At 45.7% G+C, this 18,564-nt stretch overlaps 1 protein-coding gene and 1 long non-coding RNA gene across 2 annotated transcripts in view; one reads left to right on the top strand and one right to left on the bottom strand.

Moving 5' to 3' along the window:
• LOC126046834 (uncharacterized) overlaps positions 1-8,855 on the top strand; it is a 20,421-nt gene extending 11,566 nt beyond the window's left edge. The window contains exons 2-3 of the long non-coding RNA XR_007508436.1: positions 7,252-7,451; positions 8,787-8,855. This is a non-coding gene — a long non-coding RNA (uncharacterized LOC126046834). The remainder of the gene's footprint in view (positions 1-7,251; positions 7,452-8,786) is intronic.
• LOC126046833 (acyl-CoA 6-desaturase-like) overlaps positions 1-18,564 on the bottom strand; it is an 18,846-nt gene extending 282 nt beyond the window's left edge. The window contains exons 1-11 of the mRNA XM_049819704.1: positions 18,134-18,564; positions 11,999-12,109; positions 10,378-10,575; positions 9,843-9,944; positions 8,779-8,904; positions 6,456-6,516; positions 5,888-5,964; positions 5,597-5,694; positions 3,886-3,982; positions 2,273-2,352; positions 1,135-1,260 (exon numbers count right to left, since the gene is read on the bottom strand). Of these exons, the coding sequence (XP_049675661.1) occupies positions 1,135-1,260; positions 2,273-2,352; positions 3,886-3,982; positions 5,597-5,694; positions 5,888-5,964; positions 6,456-6,516; positions 8,779-8,904; positions 9,843-9,944; positions 10,378-10,575; positions 11,999-12,109; positions 18,134-18,340 (1,283 nt within the window). The 5' untranslated portion in view covers positions 18,341-18,564. The remainder of the gene's footprint in view (positions 1-1,134; positions 1,261-2,272; positions 2,353-3,885; positions 3,983-5,596; positions 5,695-5,887; positions 5,965-6,455; positions 6,517-8,778; positions 8,905-9,842; positions 9,945-10,377; positions 10,576-11,998; positions 12,110-18,133) is intronic.

The raw sequence follows: 18,564 nt of genomic DNA, 5'->3' as shown, positions 1-18,564 counted from the left end.
GGCCCTGAATAAACAGCAGAGCAGAATTGCCTGGGCTCACCACGTTGCACCTCTGAAGGAGTTGCCCCATTTTCCCCCAGGAATTCTCCTGCAGAATTTCCTATTTGCATCAGCTCAGCAAATATTTCATGACAGATCTGAGCTGGTTTGGGCCTAAAAGTCCTCTGACAAACAGAATGCAGTCTGGAGGCTGGAAATGTAGCTTTTTATGGTTTACGGGAGATGATACTTCTATTGGGAGGGCAAGCAATTGCTGAGATGGTTTCTGAGAACTTCTGTAGGGACATGGGCTCTGTCTGGTGGGATGCTGGGCATCACCCACTCGGGGTCTCAGTGTTGCATGCATTTTCCTGCGCTAATTGGATAAGAGGACTAAAGGAGGTTTTGAAACGGTTTTCAACCCTTCTGCATGTTGGGGCCAATCTGCTTTAATTCGCATTTGCTTAGAATGGTTTGAGAGTGGAGATCCCTGTCCTGCAGAATACTTTCTCATGTTCCCTGTCATGAATTATTCCCCTTGGAGTAACTGAGACAGAAACGTTAACTCAGAGCCTGCCTAACAAGGATCATTAGACTAGGCTTCAACTATGTCTATAGGGAATATCCCTGCGGTGCTGGCAGGGCTCCAATGGAAACAGTGCGGACTTGTAACCTGACTCATACCCCTTTGATTCATCTCAGTTTGCAGCCTGAAGATAACACTGCCAGCTCCCGAAAGCAAGATCATCAGCTGTCAGAACTGCATTTAAAAAGGTATTCTAAAAGAGGTCCCTACTAGATCAGGTTAGTACCCATGTAAATGCGAAGTATTGGGTACTTTGATAGCAGCGCTCTGGTTGCAGAAGCTGCTCGGGGGGCCAGTTGCTTCTTCCCCCATGATGTGGAGAAGCAGCACCTGTTGTCACCTGGCATTAGTCCACTAACTGAGTGAAGTTGTGTCATTTCTGCTGTGGGGTCAGCGTTGCTGCAGGTGTTCCTTGGACTGCGATATGAAAATTATTAACCTAGTCAACACCAGATTACAACATATCGATACAGTATTTCTGAAGGGTCTGTAGTGTGCTGAATTCTCTGTACTAGAAAACATAAGATGTTCATGTAACAGTGAATTGCAAGCTGCAAGAAGGACCTTACCCAATGATGTCTACAAATGCTTTTCCAAGAGGCTTCTCTTCATATTGGACTCCATACTTGGCACACAATGACTTCACCAAAGGTTTCACCTTCCAGAAATTGTGCCGTGGCATTGTTGGAAACAGGCTTGAATAGAGAAAGAGAAAACAAACCTGAGAAAACTCAAGAGACTAACCCCAAGGGATGGGCATCTCCCCTCCTAGGGGCTAATTATTAATGCCTTCTCCTCAAGCTGTACAAGCAGACAAAAGAAAGAGAGGCACAGAGAGAGATCCATGCTTTACAGCCCTCTGTTTCAAGGAGGCTTGTAAAAACCGAATGCATTGATCCTCCTGCCACTCCGCTGTGTCTCAAAACAAAGCTGTGTTCAAGAAAGACAATGGAAGTCAGTTCACGCAGGAGAGGATGCTATGAGTGCAATTCAAGGGAAGTAGGAGTCAGCAAACAGCTTCAGTCTGCTGAGATGGCTGCCCATTTCTTTGGGGCAATATTAATTGTTTCTTGCCTAATTGAGTTCCCAGTGACCCCCTTTCCCACCTCTGGAAGCTCATGGAACACAGAAGCAGGTAAAGAAGAATTTGGGCTCTCCTTGCCCTGTGTTGTCCAATGGAGATTTCCTAAGCTGACTTCCAAACCAGTCAGCTTTACCCTAAAAGCCATCTCTTTTACATTTTGTGTTGTCACTGCCATATGGCCCTGGTTTTAATATCTTTCCTGGAACTTGGTACCCAGCAGCGTACACAGTCCCACACAGGTGTCACATGCTATAAAACACTGAAGTGCTTTAGAGGAGAGGAAATTTCTGAAATGGATACTCAAGATCAAGTAGTTAGCTTAGGATTTGAGTCCAAAGCCATCATAACTGGTAGATATGTACCACTGACTTCTAATTAAACCTCAAATTAAAACTGTGTGAGTGAAAGCTGAAGTATTTGGTAGCAAGAGAGGAAGATACCGTGCCTGTAGTAGAAGCAGACTATGACCCCCAGCAGTCTGCAAGTCTCTTTCTTTGACATATGGCAGTGCTCCAACGATCCTGCCCCATCCCACACATGCACCTTTGGCAGACTTTCCCTCCCCTCAAGTCCGGTGTTGTGACAACCCGGTAATGTCCAAATGATTGTGGGTCCATACTCACTGGTGCTCGATTTGAAAATTCAGGTGCCCGGTGAACCAGTCATTGAAAAAGGACTGCTCAATATTGCAAGTGGCTGCCACCTGTGAAAGCAAGAAAGCAGATGTGAAGATTAGCAACGTGTCACCCTAAAGTCAGAACGAAGGTCCTCTTGTCTGTGGTGTCTCACTGCACTACTGAGCTGTCGGAGCGCAGAAGACTGCCGTGCTGGGATAGCTGGTTGCAGCAAGGGGAGCTTTAAATCCTCCTTCAGGGCTTACTGACAGTTGTTGTGCTGACCGTGTCTCCAAGGGTTTGACCGGTGGGAAAGGGGACAATATAAGGAGGCAGTTTGTGGACACATGGGGACGAGTCACGTATCAGTCCAATATAGACTCCTAAATCTCAGCCTCTCCAGTTGAAGATCAGTTGGTTAACAACAGTACCAGGGTGGAAGATGGGGGAGGAAAAATGCACGGACACAGAAAGCCTGCTTTCCCCATCCCGTCCTGTTATTGCCCAGTTTGCCTTAAGCGCAAGGTCTGAATATTCTGGAAATATTTCTCAGCTACTCTTGCTATTAATGATTGTAAAATTAGGTAGTCCTTCTTAAAATTCTCTTAGACTCCGAACTGGCTAAGCCGTGATTTCCACGTAGTAACCATAGGACATGTAATCTCCTCCCCCCCCAAGATGCATCATAAAACCACATCAAAGACGCTTATCTCCCTCTATCATATACATTCTCTCTGTCTCCCCCAACCTCTGTCTCTTCTAATCCCCCTCCCCAAATCTCTCTCTCTCACAACCTCTCTCTGGCTACAAATTCCAGTTGCATAAAGTGCTTAAGCAAAAGCTTAAGGTGAAGATGTGAACACTCCCATGGCTTCAGCAAATGTATTCATGTGCTTAATTTAAAACAAATGCTTAGGCACTTTCCTGAATAGTGTTTTCAGCGCTTTAAAAAAAAAAGTGCTTTAGTGCTTTTAGCACAAGGGAGAGAAATTGACTGTGAGACATTGAAAGCTCACATTCATGGCTCCATTAACAACCACAAATACTAATTATACTAATTAACACATAAGATGATTTCTTCTTTCAGCTTAGTCATACTGAATTCATACAGCCAGTGTCAAAATTGCTCTCATTATCCTCTAGGACTGAAAAGTACTTGCACCACTGTAAATAAGAAGTATCCTTTCAGCAGGGTGGATTTGTCTGACCAGGCATTAAAATATGTAGAAAGCAGCTGGTTTTCATTTCAGTCCTTATTGCTGAAATAGAAACTTTAGAAATATATTGAGCTCTCTCTTCAGCTTGGGTTTTCACTGGGGCTCTTCTATTTGCGTATATGTATATGCCAAAATACACCGCAGAGGAAAGCCACATCATGCTTCTTGAACCTGATACTGCCTCAAATCTGAAGGAACCTTTTGATCGTCAAATTAATTACAGAAGTTTGGATTTCCGTGTCTTGACTCAGCATTGCTGGCTCTGGGGAGAACATCTTTATGGGACCAGTCATGGACAGAGACCATGTACAAGTATCTGGGGATAGTGGTAAGCCATCTGCTCGCTGAGTAAATTTCTAATCCATTTTGGGGCAAGTCAGGGGTATTCTTTCCCCTCCCAGTTACCTGAGAGCTAAGCCAGTCTCTGTGCTTCTCACAATCAATTTCCATTGGAATGTGATTCATCTGGGTGACCCACACAAACCAGTGACTCTCCAGAAACCTTCAAAAACAAACAGGCAAAAAGCATGACAAGATCGGGATATGAGGGAAATAGAGTGGGGCTTACAGGGAGCAGCAGGAGACACAACCTGCGAGGAAAGTATTTCTCTGAGGTATTGAAGTAAGTGCCTCTAATTCTATGGAAACCAGAGAGAATCACTTCTGTGATGAATTTCCCTTCCCCTCTTTATACCTCTGGGACTAAGGCAATTACGATTAAGTACAAGCAGGACATTCTACTGGGCTATCCCTCTCCTTCTTCCTCGGAAGTGGATTAATCTCTCGTGCCACTTTTGCCTTTCGGTAAATAAAGGTGATCCAACTCCCTGAAAAAAACCCAAGCCCTGATTTAGAACTTCTCAGAACTGTTTTTATCTTTCCCGTTGCTTGATGGATATACATTCATTTCAAAATCCACCTGCCCATTGGTGTTAGCTTTCTGGGTGTCAGGCTCAGCGCACTGGAGCTCCCAGCTTCCCTTTGCTCTCTCAGTACGTTTGCCATAATTCTCAACTCTGCCCTGGGCTGGGTATCACTTTAGAGCAGCTTGTTTATTGCTCACAGTATATAACTGGGGTTTTTAGCACCTGTACTGTAGTCTATGGAAATGCACTTTCTTCTCTTTACCCAAAGTAATTTCTCTATGCTGAGACTCAGATGTATGTTGACAAGGTAGTTGTCCAGAAACATCCTTGCTCTAGCCTTTAGGCTTGTTTTCTGAAAGAGCAGATGATCTGAATTTGCAATATTGCCTTTCTTCTTGCACTTTTAGCTTAATCAAAATATGGAAGTTTTGGAGATAATGGGTCTGTTGTCATAAGTTTTTTAGCTTGATTTCAGACCAAAAAGGTTGGGGAGGTACTTAAACAAATGTGTGTCTTTTGAATCTCCTCTTTTCCTTAGGTCCAAAGTGTTTTGAAACTATGAAAACTGAAGTCATGAACATTAAATTTTGTGGAGTCAAAAGTTCTAATATTGTGAAGGTTTTTGTATATCTGTTTCCGTGGTTTTTTACTCAAAAAAAGAATCTTTTTTTAGAAAGTGTTTTTCACTGTGATGAAATGTTTTCCTAAAGCTAACGCTGACTGTGGGACTAAATGCCATCCTTTGGTACTAGCCAGTGTACAGGCCATGCAGTCTTCCACACTGGGAGAAGTGGTGAGCATCTCACTTACAGGGAAAGGACATACAGTGCTCGGGAGGGCTCATGAATTACCTTCCCAGTAAGCTGGGAAGAAGGTGGCTTGAGGCACTCTGGAAGTGTCCAGCCTTGACCAAAGTGGAAAAAATGCATAAATGTGTTGGGATTGGGCAGTGTGTGAGAAAAAGGAACGAAGAAAGGAAGGAGAATCTTGGCTGGACCATCTCAACGGCAAGGAAAGATGCAGGCAGGTGAAGATGCTGAGCACCAGAACCAGCTCTGTTGTGGGGAAGTAGAACTGGGAGATGATAAGAGGAAAGTAAAGCAGTGGGAATAGCCAAGATAACACATGGTGAGGTCAATGACTGCAGAGAACCTAAATAGGGAAGGCCTGAGGGGCACAGCAGAGCTGAGACTTGGTTCGTCTGGCACTGGAGGGGAGGGAGAGCAGCAGGGATGCCCTTTATCTCCTACCTGACAAAAGTGAGGAGAGACAGGGATCCCAGAACGCCATAGAATGGTATGTATGTGATGAAGTAGCGCATGTAGTAGCTGATGGCCCAGGCTAGGTCCTAGGGGAAGAGAGAAGACATTAGGCATTACTTTGCCTATCTCATATAACGTGTCCTTGCTAGTGATGTTAGGGACGCTGGGTGATTAATACAGCAAAGTGTGATCCCTGCCCACTGGTCTCCCTCCCTACTCAAGTGTGATTTCTTACGAGCCAGCCGGACCCCACAAAGATCGAGGGAACGTTTCACTCACCGCCCAGAACCTGCGCCTGATCATGGTCGAGATGATTTGAATTTGGAAATACACAGGGATGAGCAGAGGCGGGAAGACTGCAAAGCAAAGGGAAATGTTTTGGCCATCAGAGGGGTGGAAAGGCACGTGACATGAGTGAGCCAGTGATTTAGGACTGGTTCTAGGGAAAATCTGCCTAGCACTGGTGAGAGAGGTGAGGTGCTGGTGATGGGGGGTGGTTGCCTTTCTGTGAAGGAAGGAGGCTCTGCTACACACCCGTTCATCTTGACTTATCAAAGAGCATTGACTGGCAACATGCATTTTTTCCATGGAGCCCCTCACACAGAGATTATTTCCTAGTCTCAGTTGTTTGCCTTGCTATACATGACTATGCTGGCAATGTTCAAGATGCTTGGATATCACTGAGAATCTACCGAACTGAGTTTGGGACCTGCACCTGTTTGGGATGGTGGTCCTGAGAATGGGAAGGATGAGTTGAGACTTACGGAGTCACTCCGCTAACACAGTAGGGGCTGGAAAGGTGGACTGGCATTCAGGGGAAAAGGAAGAGTGCAGGGCAGATACTCACTGAGGAAGAAGTACTCGTGCTGGTGGTTGTAAGGCAGGTACTTCAGCTTCTTCTTGCCATACTGCGGGACACAAAGGAAAAAACTCAGGCTTGGATTATGACACTCATGCAAGAGAAGATTCTCTGCAATACTTCTTTATTTACTGACTGGAGAGTTTTGACTGAATTCCTACCACCAGGTAAAAAGTGTTTTGGTATGGTTAAATATTTGACTTTGTAATTGTGCTAGGTGTAAATTCCTTTTTCAAGTCTTCTGGCTTTGATATTCAGATAATTTTTACTTACTTGAGAGCCTGATGGCATTTTAATCCATTTCTCCACCTTCTGCCATGCCTGTGGCTGTGGCAAAAGCTGCTATCATCTCTGTCATTACCAATACAAATGTGATAGGCATAAAGTCTGACCTTTGGTAAGTCACTACACAAAATGCCAGTGCAAGACAACGATCCTTGGGTAGTCTTCCATGCAAAATGTCCCAACCATTGATCCTTTTTGACTTCTGCAGCCATCAGTCCCCATGAACTCCTGCCATTAGCCGGATCTTGTAAAAGCTTACTTTACCAACAGTGGGAAAGCTAGCGTGGTCCTTAGCTGTTACTATGGCAAGTCACACAGATGTGCTTAAATCTGTAATGGTGTGTCACTAGTTTGACATGTGTGATAAGAAATACGAGTGCTGTCACTGAGAGCTATTCTGCACTGATTCCTGTATTACTATGGTCCACCTACAGAAAGCAGATGCAGAGAAGTTTCTCCAAACACAGGTTTGGACCTTGGGTTGTTACATTTTTTGCAGGTGCCCATTTCTTTTCAGTGAAAAGAGGGAGCCAAGAGCACCCGGCCTCCTAACCTCATCTCCCTAGTGAAATATCTAGAGCTCTACAGAAGTGGGGTTTTTGAGCTCCAGGAGTGTTCACACAAGCAGCTAATGCATGGAGAATCTGGACTGCTGTGAAATTTCATTTTTGCTTCCAGCATAGAAACTTCCCGATGAAGGTAAGTCTTGTAGCACCAATAAATCAGCCACATCATTCACTCTGGTCTGAGCTCTGAAAGGCTGTGTGCTTAGCATCATCTGGAAAAGGATTATATACAAGTGTGAAAGAGTATGGGACAGACTGATGCTGGCCTAATATTTCAGATATTTTGTAGGAGGGAGATCCAGTTTTCCTTGTTGTCGTACATGTTTACATTCTTAGTTTTCCCTTTAAGTATTAGAACCATGGTCTGCTTTTAAACGCAGCCAGCAGGCACATGATTTCCCAGTGGGTTGTACCCACACATTTAAGAGCGTGATACTGATTTACAACTTCTAGATAATGGCTTTTTTACACCCCAGGAGAAGGCTTTCATTTTAGTTGTATATAAGAGCCCTTCTGCCTTTGGAAAATTCTGTGTGTGCAAGACATTCTCTATACATGTCCACATACCAGTACGTATGTCCCCTTCATGTGTCCGGAGTTACATCCTCAATAGTATAAAAACTGGTTGAGAAATGATTAACTTTTTAATGTTGTATTCCCCTGTGTTGTACTTGCTGCAGATGTTTGTTTGTTTTCTTTGGTTTGTTTTTGGTTTTAAAACTAGAAATCTTTGTTCCATTGTAAAAAAGACCAAGGATGGTACATGGTTTCAGTCCTTTGTGTAGGTTTTTATACGGCAGACAGTAAATACTTCGGCTCTAGAAGGACAGATTGAATTAATGTCCCTTAACATAGCCTGTTATTTCATGTGCAGCATGTCAGTACATAGTTAATGTAAGAAAGTATTGTTTATGCAAGCAATATCCCCTCAACCGCATGGGAAACGCTTCAATGGAGAGGACCTTGTACAGATTGTCTGGGGGGCAGCTGGACTGACTAATATTGGAAGATATTTTCTGTGGAAATGGAAGATCAGTTTTGAAATGTTCTTGTTGAAATACTGAGGAATACCAGATTTTCCCCTCCTGTTGATATTTCAAGCCAGCAGGATGAAGTTGACTTTAACGACTTTCTCCTTTCTTTCCAATCCCATCTTCATTGCTTTTCCCAAGCTACCCCAAAACACTTTCTCCTGTGGTCGGTATAGGAAACGGATAGGGAATTATATAGTCAATCTTGCTCTTCCACCCAAGGTTTGGGAGGGTGAGATGGCCAAACTCCTGTCAGACAACACAGCCAGATGAAATCCCTGGATGAAGCATTTCCTTTTCTTAGCATTCCTGGAAGTCTTGACTGTGTAAGTCATGTCTACCAATACCAGCCAGCTCCTGGTTTTGCATGAGCATTCTCTGAAGCCCTTTAGGACAATGGTTTTCCATGTTTTAGCCACTTTGCCTTACCTCAACAGGCTGTGTATCTCCGAGGACAAAAATATGCAGCATGTTCACATCTGGGTCCTTCTCGAATATATTGGGCTTGGCATGGTGTTGGAAGTGACGATGGTTCCACCAGTTTGCAGAGGCACCCTGGGCAGATACAAGAACAAGGAGTTCATCCTTGGGAAACTGCAGTTCCTTTAACGGTAGGATTACCCATTCATTTATATAAACTAAACCAGTGCAACTCAGATTATGGCCAAACTGTTATTTGCTTTTGAAATAGCAATAAGCAGTAAGTGGCTACACTGTCAGTTGCTGTGAGACTGCTGGTTTCAGAGGGCTGGTTTGCCCTTGCTAAGGATCATCTGTACTGAAAGAACAGAGAATAAATATACTCTGAGTGAGTTGCATGTCCCCATGCCTTCCCACATGTGAAGTTGTTATTAGTAGCTGAATCATGGAATCATTTAGGTTGGAAAAGACCTTTAAGATCATCGAGTCCAACCGTTAATACAACACTACCAAGTCCACCACCAAATCCTCTTGCTGCCTTACTGATTATTATACTGGTTTCCCTCTACCGCCTGTGAGGAATCAGGCAAGATGAAGTGGGTTGGGGAGAATGGGCAAAGCTATGTCCCACCCTCTACAAGTTCCTGCTGCAGGTGGATGCCGAAATGCCTGGACTGCACTGGACCTTGCCCAGGATAGAAGTTCTGAAGGCATCTTGAATGGATGGGATGTAGCAGGATGGGACATTTGAAAAATATTATACCTTAGTGGAGTGCATGGTGAAAATATGACAGGATATTAAAATAGGGGTTTATGCAATTTAATAAGCTTCGTCCTCAGCTGCTATAAATTGCTGCGGTTCCACTGAAGCTTGTGGAACTACTGTCTTCTGTAACAGCTACGATTACAGTCTCTTATCGCTTCTGCACCACAGCTTCACGTGCAACGGTCACTAACTTCTCCTCCGTGCATCTGCTCACTGTGGGAAGGCTAGAGCTGCAGTTTCCTACTTTAACATAGTCGAAGTGACTGCAGTTGTTTCCACAGTGCCCTGGGTCCATAATGTCCTTTACCTTCAGGTGTCCAATGATAAACTTGTGAACGATGTGGTTCCAGGAAGACTTCTTAAAGACAGAGAGGTGTCCAAAATCATGTTGCAGCCACCCTGCCTGGGTCTGGGATGAAGAGAAATCAAGCAGTTAGGAAGCTGCTGGAAATCAGAGTTAAGCACAAAAGGAAATGGAGACAGAAGGCAAGTTGTGAGCATGAGGAAGAGAGGGAATTAACTGGAGTGAGAGGATAGAATCATAGAATCATTCAGTTTGGAAAAGACCCTTAAGATCATCGAGTCCAACCGCAAACCTAACACTACCAAGGTCACCAATATGTGGAAGGAAAGGTCAAATTAATGAGAAAAACGTGGAAGCCACGATCAACAGTGGGTAGGGGTGGCCAGAAGGCACCACAGTGGCAGGTATGCCGTGAATATTTTTCACTGGTGTGAATGCTTTGCGCTGGTAATTAATCTAATATGAAAAGTTCAGCACACACTGGCCTTCCTCTGAGTGATTTGCATAGCCAGTATGCTCTGTGCCTACCACTTCTCACCTGGGAAGTTGTAAGGATGCAGGCGAGGATGAGAGTGGTGATCCAGCCAGTACCGAAGTATGAAACCATTAACCAAGCCAAAACTTCCATTGCAATAATATGGCCGAAGTAAAGAGAGAAGAACAAAGGATTTGCTCTGAACAAGTTCATGTCCTCTGCTGTCTTTCTCAGGGTCCGGAAATCCTCCACCAGCTGGGACTGCAAAATAGACATGCAAGACAGGGTATGAAGCTTATAAGTAAGTCTGAATGAGTCTAAGGACGGAAGGCTGAGTTCCATACTAAGGACTCTGGCTGTTTCTTGTATTGGTTGGCTACTCCAGAAGTAAGGAAGGACCTGCCTCCATATTCACCCTGTATTCTAGCTTTTCATAGCACTTTCCTATGAATAAACAACCTGGCTGGTCTGAGCCCACGTCCTGGCCTTTTGCACCTTGAGCTAGGGGAGTAATTCAAGCCTGCTGCTGTGAATCAGCAGCACTAGCTGGCTCTCTTGAGAGTTACATCAGGTGATGGCTCTCATCTGAACGAGCTTTACAAGTATTAAAGAGGCGGCTGGAGAAGGAGCTAATTCAGTCCTATTACTTATGCATAATTCCAGAGCTCTCACGATGAGCACCCAATATCAGAGCACCCGTTGTCTACTTAATATGTGGGTCAGCTGCCGTGCAATCATTCGTGAAGAGCATTCCCGGGTTAATGCGGGTTAGCATTGTCTCTTCTATTGTGAGTGATACAGATATATCATAATCATGGCCAGTCACAAACAACGGGACAGGATTGAGTTTCGCGGCAAGAGCTAGTCATGCCGTGCGCTGTGCCTGAATAATGAATGAACGGACTGTCTGGGAGGGATACAGAGCTGCCCTGAGGATGCCGGCTGGGTGGAAAAGGGACTTGCTGGGTTGCTGCTCCTTAACAACAGCTCCCGAAATGAGACATCTGGTTCACCTCACCCATAGGTGCCTGCTGCTCGTGCCACGCATGGCACCAACGTGGCCGCTCTCCAGAGCTTTGCTGGTACTGGGCTTAGCAGGATGAGCCCGTGTTTCCCTGGGAGTAATCTGTCAAAGGGAGCTGCAGAGCAAACAGTGAAAGGGAGTCGAGTCTTGCTGAGGTGGTGAGCAATTTGTTTGGAAGCCTTTTCAGACTTCTTTTCCCGCTCCTTCCCCTGTAACAGGCAAGTGATGACACGTGTTTCAGAGCCTGGTCACCAGAGAAGGAATAGCAGAAGGGACACCGGTCACAAGAGCTGGTGCACATTTCCCAGTCCATATGTGCCAGTTCACATTTCCCTTCAGCATGGGACCAGTCCAGCCTGGGCACCAGGAATGTGGTGCTAGAAATAGGACGTGATTACCATAGGCAGAGCTGTTGGTGGCTCTGTGGGAAAGGAAAGGTTTGTACAGCCAGTCTGAATGCGTCATCTCCCTCCCACACACATTTTAATCTATACTGGGATGTGCACATTGCTTCAGATACCGAGTATTCTCCCCTTCTGGAGCTGCCTGTACTGAAGAGACCTTTATAGTCTGCCTGCCTTTGACCTGGAGGACATCCCGAGAGGAAAAAAAAGGTGGAACATACCCATCATAAACCCCAGCTCAGAAACAAATACTCACGTTTTTATCTCGGTCCTGGCTAGGTTCCCCTGGAGCAAGCTCTCCGATAAGTAATGGCTTGAGAAACTTTTGCACCAAGGTGGGATTGATATGGAAGGCCTGGAATGCATCCTGGAGTGGAAATACGAGGAACTGTGTGAGATTCAGGAGGAAGCTGTTGCTTCCTACTCTTTGTGTCATTCCCGTCCATCTCCAGCACTGTCCTCCTCTGCAGTCGTCCCCCAGTGTTACCGTGGAAGAGGGATGCCAGGCTGACTTCCACCTCTGCGATCACTGTTCAGTGCAGTACTTTTACTAGAGGCAGATGAATTTGCTTATCTAGTCGCAAGTGAATGGTGAGATCTGGGCTGCTATCTAGACACACAGTGAAAGGCACCTCAAGAAATTTTTTCTAAGCTACTAAATACCTAAATCCTATTAATTCCCTTAGAAGTTAGGCAGAGAGGAATTTGTGCAAATCCCCAATAGGATATAAATACCCTTTGGAAGTCTGCTGCCCGGAGGCAATTCAAGAGAGGGGGTGACTGAATCTGGACATGACTGTAGATACAAAAAATATTACTGGATGTTTTGGCTGGACCTGTAGATCCCAGCACTACCACAGCTGAGGAAAAAGTGGTGACTCTTCATTTTGGAGACTGCCTTTCTCTTTTTGTTCTCTAAGACGAGTAACTGAATGCTACTGTAGCTCTTCTTTATTCTAGAACCAAATTCTAGATATAGAGGCAATTCTATCTCCATGCAAGTCCAAGTAAAATGTCTTAGAAAGGAGCCAAATCAAAACCACAGTTGTGTACCAGAACTTTAAGCAATTGCTTTAAAGTGCTTGCTATCAAACTTTGCAGTGGCTAGGACCGCATTCAAAAAGGGACCTACACCAAAAAGCAACTTTATTCATGCTAAGCAGGTTAGGAGCCTTGAAGAGATTATAGTTATCAATACATCTGATACAACTTCTTGTCATTTCTACTGTGCTGTGGTATGCGGCTGCTTGTCCCTATAAGAAGCCCATTAATCTTTTGCGGGATGGCGTGTGTATTTTCTATTCAGTACCTGCCTTGAGTGTTGGGTACATTTTGCTGAAGTCGCTCCAACATGTGCTAATAGACAAATAGCTTGCTAAGTTTCAGCAACAGAATCTAACTGAGGGATGAAAGTCAATGTTGATGAAACTTGTGAAAGAAATCCTACCCCACATACTCCTGAGGCTGGAAAAGCAGGAAACCCAGCTTGAGTATTATTTTTCATACATATTTTCAAGACTTCTAATACAGAAGGACAATACCTTATTTGTAGAGGCTTTTTGATCCTGGCATTGATGAGTTTGCCTGGCTCTTCTCTCTCTCTACTCCTTCCCCTTTCCACATGTGTTTGTCTACCTCTGTCCTACAGGTGCCTGATGGGTGCGTGTATCTGATGCATCTGCTGCTAGTAGTGAGAACTTGCACACTCCTCCTTTCATGTGGCATGGCTTGAATTTTAACCCCAAATATAGTGCTAAGGACAGAAAGTTGACCAAGGTCAGAAACTCTTACTCTGCTCTTGCCTTTTTCTTACTGCACAGAACTGGAGTTAACTCTAGAAAATCACCTAGGAGAGCTGTAAAGATGTAATCACATGAAGTGCTAAAGACTGGTACAGAAAAACCAGTCAAAAATAGAAGTCAGGAGTACCACGCTTCAGCCTTTCCACACTTGTCCCATTGCCTAACAATAGTAGGGACCAACTAAAATCTCATTTTTGGCTCTAAACAGAAAGAGCAAGCTGGAAGGTGCTCACTGGGTCCAGCTGACCCTACTGGGAGCTGACCTCCATCAAAACTCTAGCTCTGGTTTTCAAACATACCAGCCAACAACCTTGGTCCCAAAGTCCACCAAAATCAATAGAAACTTTCACCTAATTCCAAGACTTTGGATTGAGCTTCAAAATAATGCTCTGACCATAGAAATTTTGCTGCGAGAGGCATATAAGGAGGGAGAGTGAAAGCTGATCTAAGCCATTGAACTTGAAGTTAAAGAAATTATATATGAGAAGTTAGAGATGCAGCATTGGCAGGGGGATGGGAGGCGGGGAGAAGAGCTAGCTACAGGTGCAGGAGAGATATAAAAATCTGTGGAATTATTTAAAAATTATAAAAGCCATAAAATGCCAGAGGCTATGGGGGAAGAAGTAAGGGGGGGGGGGGGGGGGGGGGGAGGGAGGAGAAGTCATTTCAGTGGCGGAGGCAAACTGAAATGCCAGAAATGAAACTGAGGTGCACTTTTTCTGCAAAGTACCAGAATTTCCTAGTTGCTTGCAGCTCAGCTTTCATGCCAGTACCCAAACTATCCCCTTTTGTAACTAATTTCAGGAGCAAAGTGATTCCTGTTACCACAGGGAGAAGTTTGGATCAATTTGTCCAGGTCCACTCATGAGGACTGCACCACTGGCAAAACTTACCCCAGCAGGAGTGAGACCAGTGCTTTTTGACTCCATTGGGTTAAGCCACTGGTGTTGCTGTATCGGTGCCAAAATGAAGGTAAAACCCTAGGACCAGCAAAGCTGTTTCTAGAACCCTGTGCTGCAGACAGTTTAGTTTCCCCATGCAAAGAAATACTTGTCCTGAATCATCAGCTTCCTTCTCTACTTTGAGGAATGTAATTTGCTTTACCATAATTTATGCGAATTTCACCCTCTCTGGTGTTATCCTCACAGCCTGCCGGAGGTTAAGAAATACTGTCCTCTCCCTTCTAAAGCGGGGATGCTACACTAAAGGACTGACTTGCCCAAGGTTACAACTGGTAGCAGACCAGCCTTAAGCCTTTCTTACTAGTGCTTCAGTTATTGTAGCATTTTCAGCTCTGGGACCCATAAATGCATCACTGAAATGTTAAGTCCGGTTGCTAGTTTCCTTTCCTGGTACAATTTGCAGATGATGTGAAAGAGGAGGGAAGAGCAGAATGAGTGGGAAAGTGAAGAGCTGACTATACGTGCTGCAAGGTTTTGCAATTTTGGGCAAAAAGAGGGGAAGAAGGGGAAAGAGGGAGAGGGTGAACACATAAGAAGCATTAAAGAATATTGACTCAATATTGTTTAAACTAATGGGGAAATAAAAGTCTTTAGAGGTCTGACCGGGTACCACCTGATCACTGTGCCCATTTGTGTTGTGTTAATTGCAGGGTGACTCAGAACAGCAGCTTCTGCCTGACCACCTAGAAGGTATTTTTGTCTCCCTGGGGCTTCCCTGCCAGTAGCCTATCTGTTTTCTAAACATGCTTATAAATGCTTTGTCATGACTTTTCCAAGGAGACTTCTCTGCCTCTGAACTTAATAGCCTCACTTGTCTCTGGATGGGATGAAAAGTAAAGTTTGGAACTGGTCAGAAATGCAATCAGGCATGTCAAAACACAGTTGTTACTCTAAACTGCACTACCTATCTTCCACTTCACTGCTATCGCAAGCCTATGCCATGAAGGAAATACTGGCAGCAGGAAAGTTTTCCCTTCATGGAGAAGTAATACCCGATGTGTCATTGGCATATGCAAAGAATGGGCTTTTTCAGTATAGCCTCTGCACAGGAGAGAGAATAACATCTCCTGAATACTCTTACCATCATCAGACAGAAAGCTAGTGATGGAAGGATTGCTTTTTTAGTAGCCATATCTCATGCCTCTCCTTTACTACTAGGTCCCGAATGTAAGGTACTATCTGAATTTTGGAATTGTCCTCAGTTCTGTACTAGAGGAGATAAAAAGCAAAAGGCAAAAGATAGTCTCTGGGAAGTGCCTTGTGATATTTACACCTGACGTCCCAACTTTGTGGTCTACTGGCCAAATAAGCCGAAGTGTCTTACGGGAGGTGGGCAAGCGGGAATTATTCCAGCTGCTTTTGGTGAAAAAAAGCTTCGTATTATGGAGGTATGAACTGTACCTGTGCATTGGAAGTGCTTAGTGCAGTCAGTACCGGGATGTTCTTTCGCATCTTTGAATATCTCTGAAACAGGGACACCGCGAGGTGCCCTTGCATACCCTCCCCTTCATTTTCTGGAGGCAACTGCTCATGATGCGATACCAGAACAGGTTGTCCCAGACGAGTATGCTGTCTCAGCCTGTTAAAGTATGGCCTAAAACGAATGAATGCTCAGTGTTGTTAGTACCTGTAGGCGCAATTCATGCGTAAGCTAGCCTGGGCATTCCTAACCCGACTAGCATCAGCTAGCTGTCTTGTGAGCATCCTGAGGTGGATTAGCTCACACATCACCACGCAGGGTATCTTTAGAGTGGCCCAGTATAGATGTGGAGCTCAGCGAGCGTGCCAGTGGGCAGCCTGCGGTAGATGGATACACGTGATCCTCTAGAGGACTGGTCCAGGATAAATGGACAAGATGCTGAGGTTCCTTTGGTGCATGCTTGCTGGACTGGAGGTCCTAATTACATGTGGTGCTAAGGGCAGGCTGAGAAAGATGGAAGCCGTGTACGAACTAGGAATGGAAACACATTAAACTGAATTTTTATCATTGCCTTTTCCTCCTCCTAAACTCTTCCAGTTGTGATACCTTGCAACACAGAACGAAAATTGCTAGTTAAGCCTTGACACGGTCAAGGCGAAGGCTTTCTCACCCTGAATGAGAGAGATTTTTTTGGCAGTAAACTGTTACTCACCACAGGGAAGCTGGAAACCAGATGCCAATTCTGTTTTACTGCTCAGAGGGGTGATGAACAATTTCAGAGGATTCTTAAGACCATGCCTTCATGGAGCATGATCTGACTATAGTGGGATGCCATGTACGCTGGGGAGGCAGGAGGACCAGCAGTAGCAGAATCACAAGCCTGTGTTTCATTCTCCCTTGTAAGGATTCCAGCCAAATGCAATAGCAGATGCTTTTTGGTTTCTAGTGGAGCTATTGGAGTTAAATTCTTGGGCATAGGAGTCAAACTCCTCTGGTTTCAGCAGGCCTGCGTTCAAGCAGCTGAAAGTAAAACCTGGCCCATCTTTTTGAGGGAGAAAGCTATTCATTCAAGAGGATTTATCGGAAGGGGACAGGAACACCAAAACGCATCTCAGCGCTTCAAGGAAAAGAACGGAAAATAGCCACGGACCATAGGCAAATGGAGGCTGATGGAAAGGAAAGGTTAGCAATTCTTGCCAATTAATTCTGCTGCACACAGAGCCTCCTCCTTGGTAAGGTGTTAAGAGCCGTGGGAGACGAACAGTTAATGTTACAGCTTGGTCTCTCCTGCCGCTTACCATGCACATATTCGGAAAAGCTCTGAGGCAGTTTAAATTTTATTAACTATGGGCTAACCCCCTGGGGAGAGAACATGCTCTCTGGATGCACTTCTGAAGAAGGTGGCTTTGAGGGAAACTGCAGACAACAATCCCTGAGGCAATTTGTTCCTTTTTCAAGTTGGGGTTTTTTTGTTTGTTTGTTTTGGTTTTTGGTTGGTTGGGTTTTTTGGTTTGTTTTTTTTAAAATTGCTGAAACATGAGACGTAGCTGAACCCAGCCATGAAGCGCAGAGGCAGCTGTAGCAGCAGCAAATGGTTTTCTTTTTTCTTTTTTTTTTTTCTTTTCTGTAGAAACCTGTAACTAAATTCTCTAGAGAATTCTCTCGTGGGGGGAAAAGCTAAAAAGCTCCTTGTTTTAAAGCCTCACGCTCTCGCCCTCCTCACAGAAGCAACTTTGAAAGGCAGACTGGCCTCTCGTTAACCCTTTCTTGCGCTTGCCTGCCGTGCCTGCGTGTCACAAGCCGTGCCCTGGAGAGGGGAAGGCTTTGCTCCGCTCACGAATTCAGAGCTCCAGGCACGGCGCAAACAAGAGACAAAGACAAACCAGCAGGACTTAAGCGGAGCCGAGCGATCTCTACCAACCGTCCTTCCAGATGCTTCCGATCGGCCGCGGCTCGACGGAGCGGCCCGCCGAGGAGTCGCGCCAATTCGGCCCGACCTTTGGGCTCCCCAAAAGCAGCGAAAGGGATGAGCTGGGTACCCAGCGGGCAGTAAGAGAGATGGGGAGGGAGAAGGAGAGGCAGGCGGCCGGCTGGCCCGAAAGCCGGCCGGCTTCTCGGCGAGCGCCGGGAAGGCAACGACCTGTCAAGAGGTTGCTGGCGGGAGCTGGGCCGCGGCCCCCGGGGTTTGTCCGTTTTGGGGTCCTTACCGTGGCATCTTCGCCGGCGCAGTGGCTGATCACTCGGTGACCCCCCGGGTGCCTGTCGGCCCACTGGGTGACATTATAAACCTTGCGCTCTATCACCAGCCACTTGTCGGTCCGCAGGTTGTGCTTCTGGATCTCCTCCCAGGTGTAGGAGCGGGTTTGCGCCTCCGCCTCCCCCGACTCCCCTCCTTTCTCACCCCCTTTCCCCATGGGGCCGCCGGCTGCTTCGTCTTCTTCTCGGGGTCCGGGGCGGGGGGGGGGGGTGTCACACACACACCACACACACACACACACACACAACCTGCCCCCGCTCTTCTCGGGGCCGTGCCGGAGGGGAAGAGCTTTCCCTGCGGGATTTAGCTGATCCCCCGCTCTCTCCCTCGCCCCTGGCTCATGTCCCCCCCACTCTTTGTCCCCGGCTGCCTGGAAGCTCT

Source organism: Accipiter gentilis, chromosome 17 (genome assembly GCF_929443795.1).
Source record: "Accipiter gentilis chromosome 17, bAccGen1.1, whole genome shotgun sequence".
NCBI classification, from domain to species: domain Eukaryota; kingdom Metazoa; phylum Chordata; class Aves; order Accipitriformes; family Accipitridae; genus Astur; species Astur gentilis.
Note: the sequence above shows the minus strand (reverse complement) of the source record. Positions and strands in the feature narration are given on the sequence as shown.